The 26,836-nt window shown below is 43.0% G+C and overlaps 1 protein-coding gene across 3 annotated transcripts; it reads left to right on the top strand.

Annotated features, from left to right (window-relative positions):
• The first annotated feature begins 6,447 nt into the window (after nucleotides 1-6,447).
• Nucleotides 6,448-26,159, top strand: ndor1 (NADPH dependent diflavin oxidoreductase 1). 3 transcript variants are annotated; one of them, XM_039780664.1, is made up of 15 exons: nucleotides 6,448-6,573; nucleotides 7,622-7,761; nucleotides 12,524-12,601; nucleotides 12,916-13,013; nucleotides 13,089-13,187; nucleotides 15,871-15,972; nucleotides 16,120-16,323; nucleotides 17,072-17,199; nucleotides 19,185-19,396; nucleotides 19,769-19,876; nucleotides 20,037-20,151; nucleotides 21,750-21,896; nucleotides 22,013-22,131; nucleotides 24,870-24,964; nucleotides 25,700-25,844. In XM_039780664.1, the coding sequence occupies exons 2-15, from the start codon at nucleotides 7,627-7,629 to the stop codon at nucleotides 25,842-25,844; spliced, it is 1,785 nt and encodes a 594-aa protein (XP_039636598.1). In that variant the 5' UTR covers nucleotides 6,448-6,573; nucleotides 7,622-7,626. The 3 variants fall into 3 exon arrangements, with proteins under 3 accessions (XP_039636598.1, XP_039636600.1, XP_039636599.1); XM_039780666.1 differs by lacking the exons at nucleotides 24,870-24,964; nucleotides 25,700-25,844 and adding an exon at nucleotides 24,307-24,831; XM_039780665.1 differs by lacking the exon at nucleotides 6,448-6,573 and having other exon boundaries at nucleotides 7,627-7,761; nucleotides 25,700-26,159.
• The last annotated feature ends 677 nt before the right edge of the window (nucleotides 26,160-26,836 follow it).

Here is a 26,836-nt window from a genome sequence, read left to right as displayed (position 1 = left end):
AATAGCTCCTCACCACTTTTTATTACATTTTTAGGAGGATGATTTGGGTTGATTAATTAAATAAAGTATGAGCACCCAGTGCCTACTGATGTCTGGCAATACAAAAGTAACATACTACAAAGTTGTGCATTTTCTTTGGGCTACTTAAACAAGCTGCAAAGGAGATCCGTGCTTGATTAGTGTTGCCTGACCTCCTTCTTTACTGATTGGGTGATTAGAGTTCAAATCTATTGGCTGTGAAAGCCACAGGGCGGAGTTGATTATCAAAACGCCACCAGGTGTCTAATAAGCATCTGGTGGCGTTTATTAGATGTAGTAGTGGCGTTTATTAACCGCCAGGTGGTTTACCTAACGCCGTTCAAAACGCCGCGCGAATTGTGACGAATTGTGACCCTTTTGGCTTTCCATAGAAAAGGATGCTCCATAAGCCGGGAGGCCACGTAGGCGCGCCCGCTGGGGACGCCCACAATAACGGGATGTCGGAGGTTGGGTTTAGGAAAAAACTTACGGGGAAAGGGCCTTAAACGCCGGAAAGGGCGCTTAAACGCGCTTTAAACGCCGGAGAAAGGGGGCCTTAAACGCCGGGAAAGGGCGCCTTAAACGGGCGGAGACGCCTACAGTAACATTGCGGGACAAAGCGACGCTGACGCCGATAACCGCCGTCGGGTGAAAATCTGTGTTGTTTGACCCATCCACCACCCCGACCAACCTCCCTACGCGGATTTTTGGCTTTTTATATCACTCCCTACAATTTCGTGCTGTGGTAACGAAATATGCTTCCCATTGAAATACATTACTTCACATTTTCGTGTTGTCCACCACGTAAAAAACGACAAAAACGTCTCCGTGAACACGTCAAATAACGTCACATATACACGAACTTCCATGAGACCGGGCTGGAATAAAATAGGATTGTTTCATTAAGTCAGTTAGTTAGGTGACGTTATATAGACTGGGGGTCCTATTTTCACGATCTGAAACGCAAGTAGCTTTGTGGGCGGATCTCGGGCGCTGTTGCCATGATACCGGCGGGATAAATGAGTCTTGCGCCCAACGCAAATCTAAAATGGGTTGGTCTGAAGTAGCTAGGTGTGGTTTGGGCGTAACATGCAATAAACCAATCAGAGCGTCATCTCACATTCCCTTTAAGAGCAGGCGCGCTTGTTCCATGGCGGATTGCTATTATGACGGTGGATTTGCCTGGCGCACGCCAGCGGGAGCTGCCGATGCGAGATGCGGCAAAGTAATAAATGCCCGTCTTGGCCGAGTGGCGATGTTGCTGCGGCCTCTCGGGCGCATCTCCTCAAGTCTGGAGAGGATTGCTGCAGCCATGGAGCGTGGGCCTCCAAACGCTAACTGCACCTGTTCCTCTCCCCCACTCCATCTCCGTCCACCCGCTCCACCAGGAGCACATCCGCAATACTCCCGGACCAGATCCCGCCGTAGTTCAACATCACGTCTCCTTAAGTCCTCTAATATTTCCTCATTTATGTCATCAACACATCCATGATTCATGGAAATGTGTAAAACACAACAAGCCACAAAGAATGCTGCGATTTTGAGGACTGTACTGTAAAGTGCCTCCTGACCTATCCAAACACCTGACGCGCATTTTCAGTAATATTTTCCTTTGTAATTATGTATGGTTTGCAAAAATGGGAACTGCTGCGTCCATTTAGATGAGAGAAGTGTATGCACGTTGTGCACACGCTACATTATGGCCAAGCATGCCCTAAAATAGCATCTGAATAACTGCTACTGATTTTAGACTAGGCGCTACTGACTTTAGACTACGGCTACTGACTTTAGACCAGGTTTTTCCTGGTCAGTGGCGGGAATTGTTTTCTGAAACTGCAGAATAGCACTAATAACGTTTACCGACGTAAACATACACTTCCTTAGTATTTGGTAGAATTGCCCCGAAACTGTTTCACTTGGGCCAAACGTTTTGGGTATCCTTCCACAAGCTTTCTACAATAGTTTGCTGGAATTTTGGCCCACTCCTCTTGACAGAACCGGTGGAACTGGGTCAGGTTTGTAGGCCTTCTTGCTCGCACTCGCCTTTTCAGTGCCGCCCACAAATGTTCTATGGGATTGAGATCAGGGCTTTGTGATGGCCACTCCAATACCTTGACTTTGTTGTCCTTAAGCCACTTTGTAACTAATTTGGAGGTATGCGGGGTCATTGTCCATTTGGAAGACCTATTTGCGCCCAAGCTTTAACTTCCTGGCTGCTGTCTTCAGATGTTGCTTCAATATATCCACAAAATGTTCTTTTCTCATGATGCCATCTATTTTGTGAAGTGCACCAGTCCCTTCTGCAGCAAAGCAGCCCCACAACATTATACTACCACCCCCATACTTCACAGTTGGGATGGTGTTCTGAGGCTTCAAAGCTTCGCCCTTTTTCCTCCAAATACACTGTTTATCATTATGGCCGGACAGTTCAATTTCTGTTTCGTCAGAACGCAGGACATGTCTCCAGAAATTAAGATTTTTGTCCCCATGTGCAGTTGCAAACTGTAGTCTGGCTTTTTTATGGTGGTTTTGAAGTAATGGCTTTCTTCTCCCAGAGTAACCTTTTAGCTCATGGTGGTACAGGACTTGTTTACTGTGGATAATGACACTGTCTTACCAGTTTCAGCTAGCATCTCCGTGGGACCTTCAGGCATCTAGAAATTGCACCTAAGGATGAGCCACACTTGTGGAGGTCCACAATTCTTTTCCTGATGTCTTGGTTGATTTCTCTTGATTTTCCCATGATGTCAAAGAAAGAGGCTCTGTGTTTGAGGTGTGCCTTTATATGCATCCACAGGTGTGCCACCAATTAAGCTCAGAATGGAATCATCTGGAGTTTTCTTTTTGTTTAAAGACACAATAAACTTAGTGTATGTATACTTCTGACTTTGATGAAAGTGATAAAAAAATACATAAAAATTCTCCCTCGCTCGATTCTGACATTTAACAAATGCAAAAAATATGTTAATATGTATTGATCTAAAACAGAAAAGTTTACTCTGATTTAATGTATGACAGTAAAGAAATAAAAGTGTATGTAAATATCTGGTTTCAACTGTATGTGCATAACCTTATCTGTCCTCAAATCACTAACGTCACCCATCGTGGACATGCTCTTACATCCGAGCAGATTCTTTGTGTTGCATTACGTTTTTTTGCAAACGGCAGTTTTCTTTACAACACTGGTGACGCGGAGCATCTTGGTAGAGCCACTGTACGCAGAGCCGTCAGAAAAGTGTGCCTCGCTCTGAAAAGTTTTTTTAAATGTGTTTGTAGTGTTCCCTGGACACAAACCAGTGAGAGCCATTAAAGAAGAGTTCCACAGGATTGCAGGTGAATAATGTAAAACCCTTACAATGACAAATTATTAATTCTAATTCGGATAATGGCATGGTGCTGCAAGATCAGAATGGTATAAGTCATTCGAATTTCTTTTAGGATTTCCCAATGTGATTGGCTGCATTGATGGCACACACATTCCAATCCAAGCCCGGGGGGAGATGACCATAGGCCTGCTGAAAGCTCATTTCCAGTGCCTACACCACCTCAGGGTAACCCCTGAGAGGGCCTGTGACATTATCGTGGCATGTGTTGTTCTCCATAATATTGCCACAATTATAGGAGAGCAACGCCCTGCCCTACATGTAGAGGACCCTGATGAGGACCCTATCCACCCTGCAGATGTCCAGGATGGAAGAGCAGTCAGAGACATTATATGCAGGAATTACTTCTACTAAAACACAAGCACCACCCAAATAAAGACAAATAATTGAAATTTTATTTTGTCTTCTTTATTTCCTAAAAACACAAAAGCAACTTATATTGTTCCAATAACTAACACAAGTCACCTGTGACCATGCACCCGCCTCTAACTTGTGTTTGAGGATTTCGATGTACAGATCCGTCTTTTGATTCTGGCGGTCCAACAATACCATTTCAAGGTCTGTTTTCTGCATTTTTTTTATCCGATGCATCTTATACAGGTCCTTCACAGGTAACTGGGAATACATAAAATCATGACATTAAAAAAGAAATCATACAGTTGAACATTATTTCCACAGAAATAACCTCTGGCAGTTGCTGCACATCTCACTGTGTTCATCTGTGCTGTGGAAGTTGATGGACCCTCCTGTTGCCCAGCCATGTTCTGTTAAAAAATAGAATATCCAGTCATACATGTCACACGTGATACTGGGTTGATACCACACAGCAGTGTTAAGAATTGTGAATGTGGAGATGACTATCAGTAACATAGTGGTGATATCTTACCTCTGTAGGCCTCTCTGGATCCCTTTCTGTGGCAGCAGACAATGTGTCCTCTTCATCGGTTTCCTCCTGTGAAGATGAGCATTGTTTCGTTAGACTTTAAACTACGTGCATCATGTCTGGAGTATTTAGTTGTCTACTTACAGCTTCAAGGAGTTCTGCTGTGGCATGTGAGAACACCATCAGAATCTGTTGGAATAAATGACAAACCCATGAAGGGGGAATAATACCTCTAAAATATAAATATGCATTAAAGAAGAAATATAAGCCTATTACATCTTATGAAGGCACTTGTGTCCTGTGATGTGGCTGGCTCAGAGGAAGAGCTCCCTCCAGGGATTCCTTCAGCCACTGGCCTTCCTGCATTCTGGCTCAGGGCCAGCTCCTGTGCCTCTGTCAGAGGTGGTGGTGCTGGTCCTCCACCAGTTCTCCTGGCCTCTGCCTTCTTTCTGTTGGCTTAGTAGAAGTCAAATGTTAATTTAAATGGGCCCTTTTAATTAACAAAGGAGGACGCAAGAGGACATTAGTTGGGGATAAACTACAGCACATTCAAATTGCCAATGAATATTTACTCTCATATTTAAAATGTGATTAAAATGAGGTAAAGCCATGATCCTACTACATTTAAGTCTTACCTGTTTGAACTATGTTCTTATACTTCATTTTCAGCTGCTTCCAAGAGCGTTTTTTAACCCGCAGGATTGCACCTAAATGAACTAGATTATAGGTTCAATACCATTCCACCAGTTTTTACCAGTAATGTTATATTTGTGATCAAATATGAGCATGGCTGTGTATTTCATGCCTGTGTGTAGTATGTGTTCTAACAAACAGTGTAAAAAATGTAATTTCCCCACTGGGCATTAATGAAAAGTATAAATTAAAATTATTGTGTAAATTAAATATGAAATGACAAAACTATATTGGAACTTACGCGTTGACACGAGCAGCAATTTTCTCCAACGCCGTTTCTCTCTTTTGCCGCAGTAGCGGTGTTGCTCTTTTTACGAAATACATGTTCATACTCGCTGTACGCCTGCATGAGTGTTTCCAGTTCAAGAGGCGTGAAGTATGCCGACCGAGTTTTGTTGGCTGTTGCCATGGTGAATCGTAGAATCATGGCTCCATTCATGCTGCCTTTTTATAGTGGTTGTGCACGCGCGTAACCCTCAGTGAACCAAATCAGCTGTTCTGGAACCGAAAACTCTGAGTTTCCCATCTCAGGGTAAATCAACTCAGACATCAGGGTTAGACTCAGAGTTTGGAACGGACCCCTGGTGGTTGTTTGTGCAAGCTTCACAGACAACATTGATAGGGCCTAGTCATTTTCATCATTTCACAGCCTTAATATGAATCAAAAGTGTAATATGACATTGACAAAATATTAAATAGGTTATTCAATGCTAATTCTTTAACACAAAGCAACACATATTATATAAATAATAGCTAATAACCTGTCTTTAAAATAATTTGTTTATTCAGGTTGAAGATGACAGGGAGAGTGCAGGCAAGTGCCAGGATGTCCCAGAATGCTCTACATCACAATATTTCACACGGCCCAAGTCAGATAGTCACAGCCTGGAACAATTTTTTGCTTACCACCCTCAGCAACATAGATATATATCTATGCCTCAGCAAAAGTCTAAACACCTGTCTCTACAGAGAGTGTTTGGATGGTACCAACCGCAAATGGCTAATAAACACAACCCCAGTTCTCATCATTGGTTTTGAGATGTTACTTGCTGTGAATACCTTGTCTGATAGGCTACAGTATTGTGGCATAGTATCAGGACTTCCTGGCTAGTGTCTGTCGCGCACGGCTAGGGGCGAATGGTCAGATGATGGGCCTATTTGGGAGAAAGTCCAGGGCTGTTTTTTAGCTCCAGTTCGTCCCTGGGTGGAGCTAGTTTAACTACTTCATATACAGTTAAGCAATTTAGTCCAATAAAACAGTTGTTTTATATATATGCTTTTGGACATTGACAATGACTAGTGGGCTGCAGTACTTACTCACTGCACTACTCTTCAAATGAAAATTGTTCATGATCTACCGCATTTTTTTTTCATAGAGGGTAGTTATCGTATGTAGAAGTTCCGAATCTCTGATTTTCCTTGTGCGGCTTTGAATGTAGCATCACCAACGCACGAACACGAGCCAATCACAACGTGCACTGGCTTGCCGTAAAGTGTAGCGTTGATGTTTAGAATGAGGTGCTGTTTGCCTTACTTGGTGGAGTTATTTGTTAATTTTATTAGCGTCCAAGGCTATTGTTGGCGAAGTTAGCAGCGGTAAGTGGCTTGTTTACTTAGTTTTTGTTGATATAAGTGATTCATAGAAAAGAAAAATAAATCCGAACAAAAATAATTAACAATATGTTCTGGCCAGGTAACTAGCCTGCTAGCAGCCAGCAACACAGTGATGTCCAGTAACGTTACTAGCTAGCTAGTTATCCGGTTCTGGAGTAACTTAACGTCGTGAATATCGAGGTAGGAAACTGCATTATAAGAGACTTAACGTTAGTCTTATTAATGTAATTGTGATGTTTTCTGTAACGTTACAAGTAATGGACATATATAGCTACTGGCCAAGGTTATGCTCCGAAGAAGACATATTTGATTAAAGGAACGGCTACTTAAAAAACAGACATGTCACAACAATAAAATAACAAATTGATATGCTTAAATTGAGCATATTAAAAATAGATTAATCGCACCAGGTTCCCTATATGAACACTACACTGGCAGAAAGTTAACATGATCTCATTACACGATGAAATGACGACCACATGCAAAGAAACACATGGTTACAAAGATATGACAATATTACAATAATAAAAGTATAATGACCATACAAATCCTATCAAACATCACAGTTAGTGCTGATATGTTGTGCCTTATTACTATAAAGCATCACTAGATACATATTATTGCTTAGTGTTTCCTGTAGTTGTTTGAAATAATTGACTATAATCTGTGGATTTAGAGACCACTCGTGTACATAAGAGATATGTAATTATTCATTTGTCTGACACTTACATTATCTTTTTGTAAGTGTATGTGGCTCTTTATCGGTTTTGGTTTATTTGATCAATTAGTGTTAATGTGAGAGCTCAACACACAGGGTGAAAAGAGGAGCTGCAGCAATGTGCAGTACAACAAATATATGTTTTTTGTTTGTTTTGTTAATTAAACCATGTAAACCTATTCTGGTACAACCTCTAAATACAATTTATGAACCTGAAAATGAGCATAATATGAGCACTTTATATGTTCTAGAAATAAACGTTACTTACTTACTTCTAAAATACCGATGATATTGTGACTTTGTTTCTCTCAGTCATTATGTCCAGGCCCACTCTGCTGGTCCTGTATGGGAGCCAAACTGGTACGGCCCAGGACACGGCCCAGAGGATTGGGCGGCAGGCGCGGAGAAGGCACCTGCAGGTTCAGGTGCTGCCTCTGGACAACTACGTCGTGGTAAGTAGGGTTTGGGCGATGTCCACCGCACGTGATGATGTCTACAGTGAAACACCACGATGGATGATGACACTGTTGTTCAGAAAATATAATAAATAAAATGTAATACGCAAAATGTTATTACCAACGATTTGGCTGATATCTCCCAGACAGCCAGAGCTGCTTCTCCCGTCACCTACAATTACTTTGGGAGTGTGTGAAAAGGACGGTTAACAGTAACACATTTCAAACTAGAAATTAGTCAATTAGTTATTGGTTGCATTTGAAGCAGGAAGTTTTACATCCAATCACAGTAATGATGTCAACACATAAATCTGACAATTTAGTGATATCCCTATAGTTGTGGTCTTGACCGGTCTGATCCCTAGACAAGACTTGCTGATTGAAAATGTGGTTGATTCTGTGGCCGGGTTGCATGATATTGACCAAATGTGATATTGCGATATCCATTATGAATATTGCGATATCGATATTAATTTAGATATTTTTAAATATATGTAAAATTACAAAAGTTACGGGAAACGCATCAAAATAGATTCATAACAAATACAACACAAGGTTTATTTCAACTGTCAGTCATATTGGACTGGTCCAACATGAATAAATAAATAAGGACCATGTCTACAGAACAGGACATGTTTTACTGGTTGGACAGTATAAAATATATAAATAAAGAGAACAGGACATGTTTTACTGGTTGGACAGTATAAAATATATAAATAAAGAGAACAGGACATGTTTTACTGGTTGGAAAGTATAAAATATATAAATAAAGAGAACAGGACATGTTTTACTGGTTGGACAGTATAAAATAAATAAAGAGAACAGGACTAACTTTTCTTTCGCTTCTCTGATTCGTTCTGTTTGTTGTCTCTATCTATTTCTTACACTGTCACTCTGTAGAAATATGCACACACGTGGTACGCTCCATAGGGTTTATCACGTAGTGGACCAGTGCTGACGTGCACTAACATGTGCACGTGGCACGGTAACTGGCCAATGAAACATGATCATTATAGCGTTTCAAGAGGGCTCTAAATCAGACACAGCTAAGCCACGCAGCCAACGGACGGGACGCAGCGCTCCACAAAATATTGCATACTTATTGTGACACTTTCGATATAATATTGCGCAATGTGATATCGCGATAACGGTATTGAGTCGATATATCATGCACCCCTAATTCTGTGGCCGGGTTGGCTTGGTTGGTGGAGCTTGTGCGCATATGTAGAGGCCGCGGGTTCGACTCCGACTGTGGCCCTTAGCTGCATGTTCTTCCCCCTTTCTCTCCCCTTCCATGTCTTCAGCTGTCCTGTGAAAATAAAGGCCTAAAAATGTGGTTGATTCTGGACCGAGACCTTTGAAAAGTGGTCTTGAGAGCAAGACCAATTTCAGGTACTACAACACTGATCCACATTATTGGTTATTATTTATCAAAAATCTCACTGTGTAAATATTTTGTGAAAGCACCAATAGTCAACCCTACAATATTCCGCAATTTCGACATCAATGTATTTGGTCAAAAATATTGTGATATTTGATTTTTTTTTTTTTTCATATGGCCCAGCTTTACTTGTGCTATATTGGGTGGGTTAAAGAACACAACATGACGTCGCACAAATGGGTAATTTAAGTGACATTCCTACCCACCACACAACCGGTTTGGTCTGGACTGCAGACCGGGTCTGTGTGAGTCATCCAAACCAAAACTGAAACAGAAATCATATGGGCACAAACCCCATGCAGGAGCTGTATCCATCCCCATTAGGAAGAAAAGGACTCCTGTCGTCTTATCAATCGTGACAATCTTTTGCAAGCAAATAGTGCGTACAATAGACTGTAAAGATAAGTGTGTGTATGTACACGGAACAAAATTATAAACGCACACTTTGTTTTTGCCCCCATTTTTCTTGAGCTGAACTCAAAGATCTAAGAATTTTTCTATGTACACAAAAGGCCTATTTCTCTGATATTGTTCAGAAATCTGTGTTAGTGAGCACTTCTCCTTTGCCGAGATAACCCATCCCCCTCACAGGTGTGGCATATCAAGATGCTGATTAGACAGCAGGATTAGTGCACAGGTGTGCCTTAGGCTGGCCACAATAAAAGGCCACTCTAAAATGTGTAGTATTATCACACAGCACAATGCCACAGATGTCGCAAGTTTTGAGGGAGCGTGAAATTGGCATGCTGACTGCAGGAATGTCCACCAGAGCTGTTGCCCGTGAATTGAATGTTCATTTCTCTACCATAAGCCGTCTCCAAAGGCTTTTCAGAGAATTTCGACAGTACATCCAACCGGCCTCACAACCGCAGACCACGTGTAACCACACCAGCCCAGGACCTCCACATCCAGCATCTTCACCTCCAAGATTGTCTGAAACCAGCCACCCGGACAGCTGCTGCAACAATCGGCTTGCATAAGGAGAAGTACTCACTAACACAGATTTAGACAGATTTGTGAACAATATTAGAGAGAAATACGCCTTTCGTGTACATAGAAAAAGTCTTAGATCTTTGAGTTCAGCTCATGAAAAATGGGGGTAAAAACAAAAGTGTTGCGTTCATAATTTTACAAAATAGTTGTAAGCTAGTTGTATAAACGCTACCTTGGCCACAGGTAAGTTAGGTTGTTGTAGAAAAGTGGGCGACTGAACGGAGCTCCGCTGTCAGCCTCCTTCGCTGTTTGAATAACGTTAGCAGGTTGGTGGCCGTATTTCGGCGAGGCAAGACAAGACATCTTAAATCCAGTGTTTTAATCATTGCTCTGAAGTTTGTAAATGTAAAATTATTAGTGTTAGAAATTGTTTAAGTCACTAATTGTACCAGTGTTGATGTTGTGTGCGTTGTCGGACACATGCAGCCACTTTCCTGAAACCACTTGCAGGACTGACACAAGTCCACAGCGGCCCGCGGCGTGAATGTCTGAGCCCGTCTCCAGCGCCTCCACCACCAGGTTGTCAGCTGTGTGTCTGCCTGGTGTACTCTCAGACGGCCGATTTAACTCCTCGTCAATATAGTTTCACGTGTCACGTAGCTCTCCACAAGCAGAAAAAAAGAGGGGCTTAAAACGCAACTTGCTGATTCAAAATTAGGACTAACAAGTTAATTAGCAGTTAAGAAATAGATTGTATAGCCTATTTACATTTTTATCACGCAATAGACCTTTTTCACAGCAGACATGTTGACATGTCATAGTAGGAAAAGCACAGGTGTATTCAAAACCATTACTGATGGCTGCATTCCACTTAGGAGAGGTCCTGGTATTAAACCATTACTGATGGCTGCATTCCACTTAGGAGATGTCCTGGTATTAAACCATTACTGATGGCTGCATTCCACTTAGGAGAGGTCCTGGTATTAAACCATTAGTGATGGCTGCATTCCACTTAGGAGAGGTCCTGGTATTAAACCATTAGTGATGGCTGCATTCCACTTAGGAGAGGTCCTGGTATTGCGCATGCTGACTCACTGAAGTAGCTTACTTGGACACTTGATGGAATTGAGCCATCGTTAAGGTTATACATTTCAGCTGTGCTTTTCCTACTATGACAAGTCAACATGTCTGCTGTGAAAAAGGTCCATTGACTTTTAAAAAAAAAACTTTATACAAAAAATTAATTAAAAAAATGCAGTGTCTGTCGTCAAATCACAAAAAAATTCAATTATCGTTCATTTATCGTTACTGAGGTAAAATGTGCTATTAGTCGATATTGGGTCATATTGTCCAGCCCTAGCACAGCCCTACGTTAACCGACAAGTGGGCAACTGAGTCCCAGTTCAGTCCAGTCTAGGACACTCAGACACACTTTCTGTGCTCCGTGTCCGTGGACAGCTGCAACCTTGTGCCGGTCGCGCAGCCACTATGTTCTGTGCATTGTCCGGGGCACATGAAGCCACTTTCCTGGAACCGCTGGAACCATTCACCGGCAGCTGTCCGAGCCCGTCTCCACCGCATCCACCTGCGAGGTTGTCAGCTGCGTGTCTGCCTGGCATACTCGGTGTGTAGGACGTATTGATCGGTCAATGTTGTTATTGTTGGTTAATTGTTAAACGGTTAATCATTAACTTATATAAGAGCAAATACGAACCATCACATACCCTTCACCATACCTACAGATTGGCATGGGGTACTTTCCATAAGATCATCTCTCAATGCAAATCAAACCAGCTGTTAGGCTAACTGAAATAAAACCATGCCAATCTCTAGGTATGGTGAAGGGAATGTGATGATGTCGGGGGGGGGGCTATTTTAATTCCAAAGACCAAGGGAACTTTATTAGGATGCATAGTATCCTGGATCCCTGAAATAACTGGCCTTTAAAAATAATAATCTGCCTGCCTCTATGGGAATTTAACATAGGGGTGTACTTACTTATGCCCCCTGTATTTTAAGGAAGAACATTTATTTATTTACGATACATTATTCATTCACAAAGAAAATTGGTGTCCTTAAAGGTTGGACTTTTCCTAATTTTTTTTAATTAAGGCATTATAATCAATTTCCAAAAGATAATTTTTTTTTTTATTCCTCTTTTTAGTCAACTTTAGCATGGGTTCATAAACTTTGCGCGACCCACTGTATGTTAAAGCCTTCATAAATCCCATGAAACGTTGTGTTTTGTGTGTGTGTGTGTGTGTGTGTGTGTGTGTGTGTGTGTGTGTGTGTGTGTGTGTGTGTGTGTGTGTGTGTGTGTGTGTGTGTGTGTGTGTGTGTGTGTGTGTGTGTGTGCGTGTGTGTGTGTTTCCTCTCCTCAAACAGGCCAACTTGATCTCCGAGCCTCTGGTTGTTTTTGTATGCGCCACCACTGGCCAAGGAGACCCTCCAGACAATATGAAGGTAATAAAACAGAAAATGGATAACAAAGAGACATGCAGTTGAGAGGAAGAATAGTATAATTCAGTTTTGTGGTGACGTGTCCCTTTAACTGTTCCCATAAGCAGTGTGAAAAACCATACAGTGCATGTGAATATGGATGTGCTTGAATATTGAGTGTTTGCAGTTTAAAATATCTTACATCATACAGTATAATGTTCAGATTTTCTTACTTTATACCAGAAAATACAAATTGTTGAAATAAGATAACCCATACATTTGTATATGTCTGACCCTGTTCACTTATGTTTTTCTGCCCATCTCTACTTTCTTCAAAGAACTTCTGGAGGTTTATCTTCAGGAAGTCTTTGCCTGTTGGCTCTCTGGGTCGCTTGGACTGTGCCATAATGGGCCTGGGGGACTCCTCCTATCCTAAGTCAGTGCTTTTTATGGTTTACAGCCCTTACAGTACACATTAAGAATGACTCATGGCCTTAATAAACCCCCCTAGGTTCAATTTTGTGGCGAAGAAGCTTCACAAGCGTCTCCTGCAGCTGGGTGCCAATATGCTGCTGCCTGTCGGGCTGGCAGATGACCAACATGACCTGGGGTAAGAATTCAAATCAATTAAAATTGTATTTATAGTATTAAATTGAAACGCGTTATCTCAAGACACTTTACAGATAGAGTAGGTCTAGACCACACTCTTTAATTTACAAAGACCCATAAAAATCCCACCAAGAGCAATAAACACAAATACTGTGGGTAGGATTGGGAAGATCCAGGACTTAGCCAAAAAATTTGAACATCGACAACTTCTCAGTCCCTCCCACTTGTCTGCTAAGGCCCAAAACGGTCTCCTAGGCCCCTCCCCCCACAAGGGAGAATGAATGCGTGTGCTTGAGCAGTGATTGACACGCAGTTAGACACCCAGCAATTTTTTAATTCAAACATTACCAAAAACTCAGAGCAGGAGAGAGGGGATATTGACATGACTGTTGTTTTAAGTGTGTGCGCTGTGTCATCTTTGACCCAGCATTCAAATTTGACAAACAAATTAGTTTGGCTGTCAAATCTAGCCTTTTTTTTTTATCTGAGCACTATTGCTAACATAAAATCCTTCCTCTCTCGTGAGGATTTGGAGACTGTTATTCATGCTCTTATTTCCTCTCGTATTAACTACTGCAATATCTTATATTCTGGGATTTGTCAATCACCTTTGTCACGCCTGCAGCTTGTACAGAATGAGGCTGCTAGATTGTTGACTGGTACCAGAAGGAGGGACCATATTTCCCCAATATTGGCTTCTCTTCACTGGTTACCAGTCAAATATATAGAATCAATTTTAAAGTAATGTTACTTGTTTTTAAGGCATTACATGGACTGGCCCCTTTATATATTGCTGATCTCCTTACCCTACATCACTCCTCCAGGACCCTTGGATCGTCTAATCAGTTCCTTTTAGCTATTCCACAGTCTCACATGAAAACATAGAGTGATTGTGCCTATTCAGTTGTGGCCAGAGACTGGAATAAACTTCCCATTCATATTAGGTCCTCCCCCACTTCCGAGATCGTTAAGTCTCGTCATAAAACACACTTCATTGTCAATTTCCCAGGTGGAAGTCACTGATGTAGTCAAACAACTCCACAGTGGCAAAGCCCCTGGGATTGATGAGATCTGTCCAGAAATGCTCAAGGCTCTGGGTGTGGATGGGCTGTCCTGGTTGACACGCCTCTTCAACATTGCGTGGAAGTCTGGGACAGTGCCAAAGGAGTGGCAGACCGGGGTGGTGGTTCCCCTTTTTAAAAAGGGGGACCAGAGGGTGTGTGCCAATTACAGGAGTATCACACTTCTCAGCCTCCCTGGTAAAGTCTATTCCAAGGTGCTGGAAAGGAGGGTTCGGCCGATAGTTGAACCTCAGATTGAAGAGGAACAATGCGGATTCCGTCCTGGTCGTGGAACAATGGACCACCTCTTCACTCTCGCAAGGATCCTGGAGGGAGCCTGGGAGTATGCCCAACCGGTCTACATGTGTTTTGTGGATCTGGAAAAGGCGTATGACTGGGTCCCCCGGGAGATACTGTGGGAGGTGCTGCGTATGGGGTGAGGGGGTCTCTTCTCAGGGCCATCCAATCTCTGTACGACCAAAGTGAGAGATGTGTCCGGGTTCTCGGCAGTAAGTCGGACTTGTTTGAGTTGAGGGTTGGCCTCCGCCAGGGCTGCGCTCTGTCACCAATCCTGTTTGTAATATTTATGGACAGGATATCAAGGCGTAGTCGGGGTGGGGAGGAGTTGCAGTTCGGTGGGCTGGGGATCTCATCGCTGCTCTTTGCAGATGATGTGGTCCTGATGACATCATCGGCCTCCGAACTTCAGCACTCACTGGATCAGTTCGCAGCCGAGTGTGAAGCGGCTGGGATGAGGATCAGCACCTCTAAATCTGAGGCCATGGTTCTCTGCAGGAAACCGATGGAGTTCCTACTCCAGGTAGGGAATGAGTCCTTACCCCAAGTGAAGGAGTTCAAGTACCTTGGGGTTTTGTTTGCGAGTGAGGGGATCATGGAGCGGGAGATTGGTCGGAGAATCGGCGCAGCGGGTGGGGTATTACATTCAATTTATTAAAAGAGAGCTGAGCCAGAAGGCAAAGCTCTCGATCTATCGGTCAGTTTTCGTTCCTACCCTCACCTATGGTCATGAAGGCTGGGTCATGACCGAAAGAACGAGATCCAGGGTACAAGCGGCCGAAATGGGTTTCCTCAGGAGGGTGGCTGGCGTCTCCCTTAGAGATAGGGTGAGAAGCTCAGTCATCCGTGAAGAGCTCGGAGTAGAGCCGCTGCTCCTTCGCGTCGAAAGGAGCCAGTTGAGGGGGTTCGGGCATCTGGTAAGGATGCCCCCTGGGCGCCTCCCTAGGGAGGTGTTCCAGGCACGTCCAGCTGGGAGGAGGCCCAAGGAAGACCCAGGACTAGGTGGAGGGATTATATCTCCAACCTGGCCTGGGAACGCCTCGGGATCCCCCAGTCGGAGCTGGTTAATGTGGCTCGGGAAAGGGAAGTTTGGGGTCCCCTGCTGGAGCTGCTCCCCCCGCGACCTGACACCGGATAAGCGGACGAAGATGGATCGATGGATTGACTACTGATGGAAATATACATTATCCGAAATTGATCAATCTTTCAGCAAAGTAGAGCGAGTCTGGAAGCGTGGGGAGAAAGAGGGGAATGGCATGCAACAAATGTTCCTAGCTGGGATCCAACAGTGGGCGTTTTACTTACACCAAAATCTGTTTGAACCAGGTCAGACGCTGTGATCGACCCGTGGCTCACATCATTTTGGGAGAAAGTGTTTGCCCTGTACCCATCTTTGGCCGCTGTGATTCCAATGAGGGAAGATGAACCGTGAGTATGCTCTTGATTTGACACATATCATTCTGTGGTTGCATATTTTGATTGAAAGTTTGTCCTTCAAAAACCTATCAACTCCTGTTTTGGGTTTACTGTTGATTCAAAGTCAGTCGGAATTGTTTTGCTTGATTTTTGGGGCAGGCTCCCGCCAACGTACACTTTCCACTTCCTGGATGATGTGAAAGAGAAGACCGATGACAGGCTGAGGATTCCCATGGAGCAAACTGTCCCCTCCCAGTCCCATCCCTTTCCTGCCAGACTGGTGTCCAATAGGAGAGTCACAGACATGTTGCACTTTCAGGATGTGAGGCACATCGAGTTTGATATCACTGGATCCAATGTTGAGTAAGTAATCTTGAGTCTCTTTCAGACGTGCACCCCTTTACATTAATCTGACAGCAGTCATTAAAGCTTCTACCTTCATAAGCATTTCAGACCCAACGCAGTTTGCGCTGCGCTTGCCGCTGGGTTCAGTGCACATCTGCAGCAAAGTTCATCAACCAGGCTAAGCTTTGGGTGCAGCGGCAGCACTAACTCGCGTTTACTGCTTATTGCCGTCCCTACCACAAGTTTGTAGGCACCATAACAACAACTGGACTGGAGGTTTGCAGTACTGTAGTCTCGCTTTGCCAGACCCTTCTCCAAAGCGCGCTGAAGGAGGGTCTGGCTAGTCCACACAGCGTTCGGGGATGGGAGGAAAACGTGCTCTGGTTTAATGGCATTTCTTTAAACCAATCAGAATCGTCATGGGTGGTGCTAAACTCCGCACAGAGCCGCTGCAAAATAGTCGTGCGACAGAAAACTCAGATTGGAAAGATAGTCTAGCTAGCTGTCTGGATTTAGCCTGCAGAGATCTGCGGAGAAGGTAACCATAGTCCTCCTTAAATCCACTGGATTTAAAATTCCAACACAAAGAAAGCGGAAGGAAACGGAAAATCCATGCATCCAGCGAAACTGTGGCACCGGAGCAATCCCGCAAGTGGAACGCGAAGGATATAGACTAGCAGTACTGTGATGAATTGTGGGGTCCACTTTTTTTTTTCTTCTTGAATGCAAAATGAAAGTGGTAATTAGTTGTGGTATTGCTGTGTAGGTTTGCGGCTGGTGACGTGGTGATGATGCGTCCATGTAACTTCCCAGAGGACGTACAGCAATTCTGTCAACTGCTGAGATTAGATCCAGAGGCCAGGTTCACTCTCAGGGCCACAGACAACACTGCAGGTAGGCATGTCTGTCTGTCTGTCTGTCTGTGCAGTTTCACTGTGTGCATTATCCAAGACCTTTGGTTCATAGCAAATAAAATTTTTTAAATAAGTTAGCCTGCAATTGAGTTTAGATGTAACACTATATTCCAGATCCAGAAGTATTTTTTATTTTATTTTTTTTTATTATTTTTTGGGCTTTTCTGCCTTTAATTGACAGGGCAGCTAGGTGAGAAATGGGAGAGAGAGTGGGAAGACATGCAGGAAATCGTCACAGGATTCGAACCCTGGACCTCTGCGTTGAGTCATAAACCTCTCAGTATATGTGTGCCTGCTCTACCCACTGAGCCAACCCGGCCACTAATCTGCTCTTCCTTAACACCCCTGTAACCTTTTTTGGAGTTGAGCTTACTGTTCAATAGGAAATAAATAAGATAGATTCAAAATAGCTCTGCTTCACGGCGTTTTGCGGCTATTCGCAGTGCTTTTGCGTGCGGTGTGTTTCTGGCGCTAGCCTTGAGATAGGAAAAATATATATATATATATATATATATATATATATATATATATATATATATATATATATATATATATATATATATATATATATATATATATATTTTTTTTTTTTTTTTTTAAAGCTCCAGTGTTGTGGGCATTATTTTTTGTAAATGTGTTTGCTTGTAAACGTTTTCAATTCAGATTCCGAGGCTTTTTCACGCATTTCAAAATGTAACTACACGTCACGGTGATGCACGTCTCTCGGCCGTGGCTCGGTAGCGTTGCATTCCCCCCTAATTCTCAAAGAAGGCTGGCTTGCCCATGGCCAGACCAGCTCAGCGGCGTCTTTCTGGTGCCTCCTACCTACATCGGCCCCCATAACCTGTCCTTTCTCCCCTTTCTACCTGCCTGCTCGCAGTGCACAGAGGGGAGGGTGGAGCTGTTCCTCACTCACAGAACAGAAGAGAGAGGTGACTGTTTTGGGGCTACAGGAGAGAAATACCTTGCATGCTCGCTGGACAATACTGGCGACTTTTTTTTTTTTAACAGAATGTCGCTGTCTTTTCTACAGAAAGTCGCCAGATTTGTCGCTAGTCGCTTTTGTGAAAAGTCGCTAAGTTGGCAACACCGCGCACACACACATATACACCAGCTCGACGCACACACCAGCACACAAGTATAAACATCAGACCGCTTACGTAGGCTACGGTGAAAGCTCCGAACTTCCTGTCGAAAGCATACATCATTTTTTTTTTTAAAGTCAGAAAGTTTTCAAAGTATTCAAAATCCAAATTTCAGGAACAGGAGTGTTCTTCTTCTTCGCCCAGAAAAAGCTACCCAGGTGCCCAGCCTTGATAGATTTCATGGTGAAATAGTCTCACTTTGCCAGACCTTCCTCCACAGCGCTGCGGGGGAGGGTCTGGCTAGTCCACCCAGCATTCCCGGGATGGAAGAAAAACATGCTCTAGTTCATTGGCATTTCTTTAAACCAATCACAATCTTCATGGGCGGCGCTAAGTGCCGGACAGAGCCACGGTGCCGTCTGCAAAATAGCCTCGGGAAGGAACTTGTTTTGGTGGAACGTGTGCATGTTCAAAAGTTGTTTTAGCCGTGCAGCAGGAAACGTAAAGCTGTAGGCTAGTGCATAGTTTCTGTCGTCCCCATGAGGAAATCTTAGTAATGACAACAAAACTGTCGCCACACGATACAAGCCTTCTGTGATCGCGCACCCTCCCCCACGCAGTTGCTAGTAGCCAAGGAGGACACGGAGGATTAAAAAAACATGACCGACTCTTCAGAAGAGGTCATTATCTTCACTTGAGTTTCTGTGCGCGAAAGTCGCCGGACGACACAATCTTCTGAACATAAGAAACCCACACACACACACACACACACTCAAAGAAGGCCCAAGGGAACCGACATCCAGCCGAAAAGAAGGACATCCGGCAAAATGTTGTGGATGTAGATTAATGTTGAAATGACTTTGAACCTCTGTCTTCTCAGTTCCAGCCAGGCTTCCTCAGCCCTGCGCTGTGCGCCACCTGGTGGAGAGCTACCTAGACATCGCTGCTGTGCCTCGCCGCTCCTTCTTTGAGCTGCTGTCTACCTTTGCCACCAATGAGTTGGAGCGGTCAAAGCTGATCGAGTTGAGCTCAGCGGCGGGCCAGGACGAGCTGCACAGCTACTGCAACCGCCCCCGACGCACCGCGCTGGAGGTGATGGCTCAGCGTTAGAGTCAGTGCTGGGCTGGGAGTTCACTCTAGCCCAGGAAAGAAAATTAAAACCTTGCCTTTTTGATTTAGCTTTTTACTTTATTTTAAAGCCCCTGTGCGTAGGATCTCATGTGATTATAACCTCTTTTTAATTACTTTGATAGCATACATACATTTTGTTTGTAGAAAAATGAGGCAATGCTCCTGAAAATAGGTAGTCAAAGTGTTGCTTTTAGCACATTCATCTCAGTAAGATCATTGCTGTCTTCCTCAGTCTTTTTTGTTGCTTCCAGTAGGAGACCCATTCTACACAGAGAGGCTTTTAACATGTCCTTTGACCTGCCGTGTGACTGTGTTGTGCTCTTGCTGCTGCAGGTCCTGGCAGATTTCCCCCACACTACAGCAGAACTCAAAGTAGACTATCTGCTAGATCTGTTCCCTGATATCCAGCCCCGCTCATTCTCCATCGCCTCCTCTCTCCAGGTAGCTCATCCTTTATGACAACTATTTATACGATATAGAGAAATCTGCTGTGTATGTCATCTGGATGCTTCAGGCAAAGCTGTAAATTGCATTCAATCAGTAGACAGAAATCACAGTGTGAAATCTTGACTTATTGTAGAAAATCCTTCTCTCTGCACAGGCTCACCCACACAGGCTTCAGATCCTGGTAGCTGTGGTTAGTTACAAAACCAAGATGTATAAACCGCGAAGAGGCCTCTGCTCCACCTGGTTAGCCTCCCTGGACCCTGCACAAGGTCTCTCACCACACTTTACAAGTGCTAAGATCACAGCCACAGAGATGACTTAATTCTGATTGGCTGGATTCTGTTTTAATATCAGACATGCATACATTGTGTTCCTTTTCTCTGTTAGCGTTTTCTCAGGGGCCGTTTTCTCAGTAGCGTGCAGCTGAAATCGATGTGTCACCATGTTGAAATCGATGTGTCAACATGGCCTTATGAAAGAAACCCCTTGCACGAACAGGCATGCAAGTGATTTAAGAGAATTCGTGGCATTCACCAATTTCCTCTCACTTTGTTTTCTCTTTGGTACAAACTTCAAATATACATAATTACGACTACATTACTACAAAACAGTTGCTGAGTCTTAATTGATAAGGAACAAATGTTTAGGCAAAGAACATTAAGGGGGTTCAATTTTCCAACTTTATTTTCGTACCTGAATTGCAATTGGTACTTGTAATTGGTAATTGTAGTTGGTTGTAATTGGTAATTGTACTTTACAGCAAGGCATACTGCCTTGCTGTAAAGTACAATACATGAAAAAACATAGACATACAGTAAAGAAGGAGATGGAGTTGTCCTGATTACCAGTGGGCTAGAAGGCCAACAATAGTGACTAGTGTTCAACTTTCACATTTGCCAGTGTACAAAGCACAGCAGCAATACCATCTATTTTAATAATGACTAAGAATATCCTCCATAGCGCTCTTCCTTAAACACATATTAATAGCCACACACACACACACACACACACACATCCTAGGTCAACACACTTAAAAATTATCACACGCGCAAGAAGTATTCAAAGATTTCCTTGTTTGATTAAAACAATGTAAAAGAATATGATTTGTTATCTTACAGTAAACCAAAGTTCCAAAGTGCTTCACCGTTATAAAAAATGCCTAATACTACTCAGCATAAAACACATATACAATTCATAAATTGAAAACAGATACTTAACAAAAAAAGCCATATGACAAACAAAACAGAATAACCACATAGGGGAGTGTCTCGACACACTTGAGCAACAGTGATTAATGATCGCCGATTAAACAGAAGGAAAGTGCTGATGAAAACATATCTGTTCTTAATTAAGATTCAGACCACAAGATTAAAACAGATGGCAACAACAATCTTTGAACTCATTCCAGTAATAAATAACAAGCTACGATGTAAGTTTTTGGGCAATTGCGTGCCTTCAATTTACGTCCACTAAAAGTTCTGTTGTTTCCGCTGACAGACTCAGATTATTATTCCAAGTGTCTGACAACATTATGAAAAGGTTACCTAGGATAGACCTTTTAGTTAAAGAGTCAGATCTTTTTGTTTAACAAGAAACAGCCCCAAAATCGCTACATTGAGACATAAAATATGATCAAATATATTCTCAAAAATGGGAAATTAGTGATAGAGACCCATGTTTCAAATAAATGCTTGGGATGCCCTGCAACTGATGAAAATAAACTACTAATAGAAATAATCTTTTTTGAAAGCAGACATGTCCTAATTAAAAACTGTAATCCTCACCAAGTCCTACAGTTTATAAAAAAAATATCACATAACTTGTAAAAAAGTAATTTAAAGCCATGTCGTATTAAATGGTGTTACAGGGGAGGTGTATGTGCCTCTGTGGGTGAAGAAGGGAACTATGAGGTTCCCTAAAGAGAAGGACACCCCTGTGATAATGGTTGGACCCGGAACAGGAGTGGCACCCTTCAGGTCGGCTTTACAAGAGAGGATCGCTGAGGGGAAAGACGGTGAGATCTTTAGCTCTCTGACTATGTCTCTCTTATTCTCTGAATAAATGACTTCACTTGACATCATTCCACACCTCTGACATGACACTCCTCCTCCTCGTCTTCCTGCTGTTTAGCCAACGTCCTGTTCTTTGGCTGTCGCTCTGAGCGGAAAGACTTCTACCTCAGGACAGAGTGGGAGGAGATGATGAAGACCGGACACCTTAACCTCTTCACTGCCTTCTCACGAGACCAGGTCACACACGCTCACTCAATATTCACGTTAATGATTACAGGAAATCACAGAAAGTCAACCAGGCACTTTATTCTTCTTTGGAAAAGTTAACTAATTAACTTTAAAGTAGCCTCGCTTTGCCAGACCATCCACACGCTGTGGAGAGGAGGAGGGTCTGGCTAGTCCACACAGCATTCTGGGATGGGAGAAAAACGTGCTCTGGTTTATTGGCATTTCTTTAAACCAATCACTGTCGTCGTGATAGTCTAGCTAGCTCTCTGGATTGTTAGCCATAATAACAACATTATGCGGTATTTTAGCAACATGTCAACAGATAGAACATGGACAGTACTAGGGCTGTTGGAACGAATACCGAAAGTCAAATTTAATTTGAATAGTAAAAAATCAATACTATTCAAATGTTGAAATTATTATTTGAAATGTGATTTATTTTTTTATTTTTTATAAATATGTTGGCTAACGTTAACTAATCTCCCTCTTCTCGCCTTGACCTACCCGCATGTGTCACTCATGTCACGTCTTATGAACAATAACTTAGCGGGAGTGAGAAACGCAAGGCATTGTGAGGTCTAAGCTAACGTTACGTACTGAGTAAAGTTAGTACAACGTTACGGAGCTAACGATGCCGAGTAACGTTAGTACAGGGGGGAGCGACAGGCTGCGGCTGGAAATCGTAAGGACGGACGGGAAATAGTTTTAACATGACTTTAAAATCGACATCCACCGAGCCAAAATGCTAAATGTTAACAATAGTTAGCTCGTTCTTGTTTTCTAAGTTTCAATTCAATTTTATTGATAGTATCAAAACATAACAAGAGTTATCTCGAGACACTTTACAGATAGAGTAGGTCTAGACCACCCTATAATTTACAAATCCCCAACAATTCTAATAATTCCCCCAAGAGCAAGCAGTGCGACAGTGGCGAGGAAAAACTCCCTCTTGGGAAGAAACCTGGGACAGACCCAGGCTCTTGGTAGGCGGTGTCTGACGGTGCCGGTTGGGGATGCGATGAACAGTGGCGATAATAGTCACATTAATAATGGAACAGTGACTTCAAATGGTAGTCGTACTAGTTCATGTCATATCAGGGCGCTGCAGGGCATTACAGGATGTAGCGTGGCCCAGCAGAGCATGGATGGACGTAGCAGGAAGCTGCAGGGTTCAGCAGGACGCAGCATGACACTGCAGAGTGTTATTTACATAAACTTCTGGTGTACTTACAAACTTTCCAATCCATCGTTTTATGAGAGCATAACCTATTTGTACTACTTGTAGACGTTTGGTATCATTTTGGGCATTATTAGTGGGGTAACTTACAAGATACAAACGTGGGTCCATTAGCCCCTGCGCTAAGCTATTCAGCTGATAACGCTACTCTAGCTAACTCTCCCTATGTTAGACCCAGGTGAAAAAAGCTTCTGAGGGGGTGTTTGGCTCGAGGTCATGGTGCAAAGGACCCTAGGGTGAATTACTCCGAACCATCACTTTAACATCATGTCATTGTGCTAACCGAGCACCGTGTAGCCTTTACAACAGAGTCGCTTCACTACACTTGTTAGATAATGTTTCATTATAGAGTTCTCTGTTGATTTGTGTTTGTCGCTGTGTGCTCGTGGTGGAAAATGAGTGTAAACAAAGTTGCGTGCAGGACTCCTCAAGGCCAGGCTAATGTTGGAAGTCCCTCTAGTGGACAGAATGTGTAACAACCACCACATGCTTATAGTGGCATTGACAATGCATAAGCCGGAGTAGTGTAGCACATATTATTTAACAGGCTGCATTTGAGCATTAAATATTTGAATATAAAAAAAATATCAAATGGAATTTGAATGGTATTATAGAGGAAGATTGACAGCTCTAGACAGTACTGTGTGTATGACTGATTTAATGAGACATCAACAAGGCAGACCACTTGCCCGGTCCTCCGGTAACGTTAGCAGTTAGTGGGTTAGCATGGCGGCGTTAGCCTGCACCAGTCGGGATCACGTCACCGGCTGTGTCTCAAAGTTTTTGCGAGTAACCAACTAGATCGCTGTATAACATGTAATGAGGAAATGACCATCTATGGAAGTAAATCTGTTTCCTCAGATTTTGAACTTAAAAAAACATTCAATTTCTAGCACCGAATTTGGTGTATTGAATTTTTTAACGTTGATTTTTTTTTTTTTATTCAGAATTTGTGAACATTGAAAAATTAAGGTGAAGATTAGTTGTTTGAAGATGTGGCAAATGGAGACCGACAGCAAGAAGACTTCCTCTCTGATCATGATGTCGGTATGAATGAATATAATTTTGGGGCGTTTCACTGACTATTTAAGGGAAACTATGGGCGTGACATAAAGCTGCCAAATCTGAATATTTCTGTGCGTACTCCCATCCAGTGTTTCATCCGTATGCCACTTCTGACGCAAATTCGCTGCGCAGTTTTAGAAATGAAGCCCCAGGTCATGCAACTGTTTAGAAAGATGGCAAGTTTTTTTTAGGTCAGGTCTATCTCTGTTGATCCAGTTTGTTTGGTTGAACTACCACGGCTGCAGCTCGTTGGTTTTGCGTGTTTGCGTTTCATGTCTGGCAACCCGGGTGTCAAACTGGGCAGTTAACAACTACACACAGGCCAAAACAGAAACAGACATTCTGTCCCGGAATGGAAATTTCAGAAGAGAAATTAGCATTGCTATCGGAGAAGATGGTAAGCATTTCAACTCGTGGCTAATTATGAACGGTTTGTGTATTCCAGGAGGAGAAAGTGTATGTGCAGCACCGTGTGAGGGAGAACGCTGAGCTCATGTGGGACCTGATTGCTAATAGAAGTGGCTGCTTTTACATCGCTGGGTGAGTCCAAGGCACCAAAACTAAAACGTCTCCTTTCTTCCCATCTGGGTATTCAGGATAGCTTCACAATTTTCACAATCGTCTCCTTGTTTTATGCTTATGTGTTGTATTGTTATAGCGCATCTATTGTTTTAAGCTATCAACCTGCTAGGGCAGCGGGGTCAAACTCAGTTTCCCTAAGGGCCACGCTGGAAAATAAGAATCGCTTCAAGGGCCAGACATGTTTAGTTTATTGACATGTTTTTATTTAATCGAAAAAGTCAAACATCTTTGACTGTATTATTGCATGTCTCATATACCCTTCTCCCTTACAGCTTAGTTGACATAAAGCCCCCAAAAAGTAACTTAGCCATCAAAGAAAAAAAAGTGACAAAAACTTCAGAAAAAGCGACAAAAGTAGTTGGCCACAATTTATTATGAACCGAAATTGTTATGAGGGCCGGATCTAAATCTGCCAGGGGCCAGATTTGGCCCGCGGGCCTTGAGTTTGACACATGTGCTAGGGACTGCAGATGAAAATTAGCCTGCATGGCTAAATCTTGCACATTTACTGTACATGTTGGACTCTGTGCTCATGTTGTCCCTTTTTTTTTTTTTTTTTATAAAATCTAAAAAACAAAAATAAAAAAATCTAGAAGTCCCCTGTGTGTGTGTGTGTGTGTAGGGACAGGTGAAACACTGAGTGGCTGTAAATCTCCAGTGTTATCCTTGTTTATTTTTCTTCCTTCTGTGCAGTAACGCTAAAGAAATGCCAACCGGTGTGTGTGACGCTCTGAAAGAGGTGTTCCAGCAGCAGGGAGGCATGTCGGCCGAGGACGCCGAGCAGATGCTGGCCGCCATGGAGAGGACGGGCCGATTCCAGAGCGAGACCTGGTCCTGAGAGCACTCCTCCGAGTGGACGTGAAGCTGCTGCAGCCACGTTGACTGCATGACGCAATCCCCGCTGTGGATTCCTCCATCTCTCAACATCATACATACTCAAGCACGGACATTCATTCTTGACCTTCTGCAGCAGCATGTGTGACAAAATAACCTCAGCTATAGATAGGTTTACTAGCTTTTTGGAGCTGTCGACCGTATCTCACAGTCTTTATCAGTAAAAAGTACTTTTTGGGGTTTAATTCTTAATGTAAACATTAATCTGGTGAATAATAAAATATTTGAGGATTGCTTCTTCCTTGCACAATTCACAGCATAAGTTCTCTGAGAATCTCTTTAATATCCAAGCAAAATTGGTATTTTGAAACAGAAATTTCCCCAACCTAACTGATACCAAATCAAAGCGGGACCTTGTGAATGGAAAGCCAATTGATTTGTGAAATCATCGGCGATACCTGGCCCTACACTTGACCTATGTATGGGGTTTCATTGGTCTCAAAACTTGCGCACATAAAAACCAGGGAGACTTTGGAGGCGGGGGATGGCTGATGTGTCTGCTCCTTTTGATTGGTCACTTTGAATACTTACCAGGACCTTTTGATTGGCTGATTTGGTTTGATCACTGACACAGTGCCAAGCAGTGGCCTGAGAGAACAACCATTTGTTGTTGTTGATTTAGCCTACCATCATTTTGTACATCTCAAAACGAAGTAAAATGAAAAAAACATTGGCTTGACAGTTCACTCGCTTAAAAAAGAGAGTAATGTTAATGGCTGACAGCTTCGTTACAATTGTAAACTACATGGACCATGTATGCCACTACACGGTTTACTTGTGTTAAGGGTATTCTAGGGGTTGCTGTTCCTGTTCCTAGCCAGAAACTGGGGGTGTTTAGACTGCACTTCAGTGCTTGCCGAACTGCATTTGTGCACGTGGAGCAGAACTGCTCCCTCGCAAGGATAGTTCTCTGCTCGTGGATACTGTTCTGTGCGC

The sequence above is a fragment of the Perca fluviatilis genome, chromosome 17 (assembly GCF_010015445.1).
Source record: "Perca fluviatilis chromosome 17, GENO_Pfluv_1.0, whole genome shotgun sequence".
Lineage (NCBI taxonomy): Eukaryota > Metazoa > Chordata > Actinopteri > Perciformes > Percidae > Perca > Perca fluviatilis.
Note: the sequence above shows the minus strand (reverse complement) of the source record. Positions and strands in the feature narration are given on the sequence as shown.

Coding starts and splice junctions, on each gene's coding strand:
- ndor1 (XM_039780665.1), top strand. CDS start 7,627: ATGTCCAGGCCCACTCTGCTGGTCCTGTATGGGAGCCAAACTGGTACG. Junction 13,014..13,088: donor GGGGACTCCTCCTATCCTAA/GTCAGTGCTTTT, acceptor AAACCCCCCTAG/GTTCAATTTTGTGGCGAAGA. Junction 24,965..25,699: donor GGCTGCTTTTACATCGCTGG/GTGAGTCCAAGG, acceptor CCTTCTGTGCAG/TAACGCTAAAGAAATGCCAA.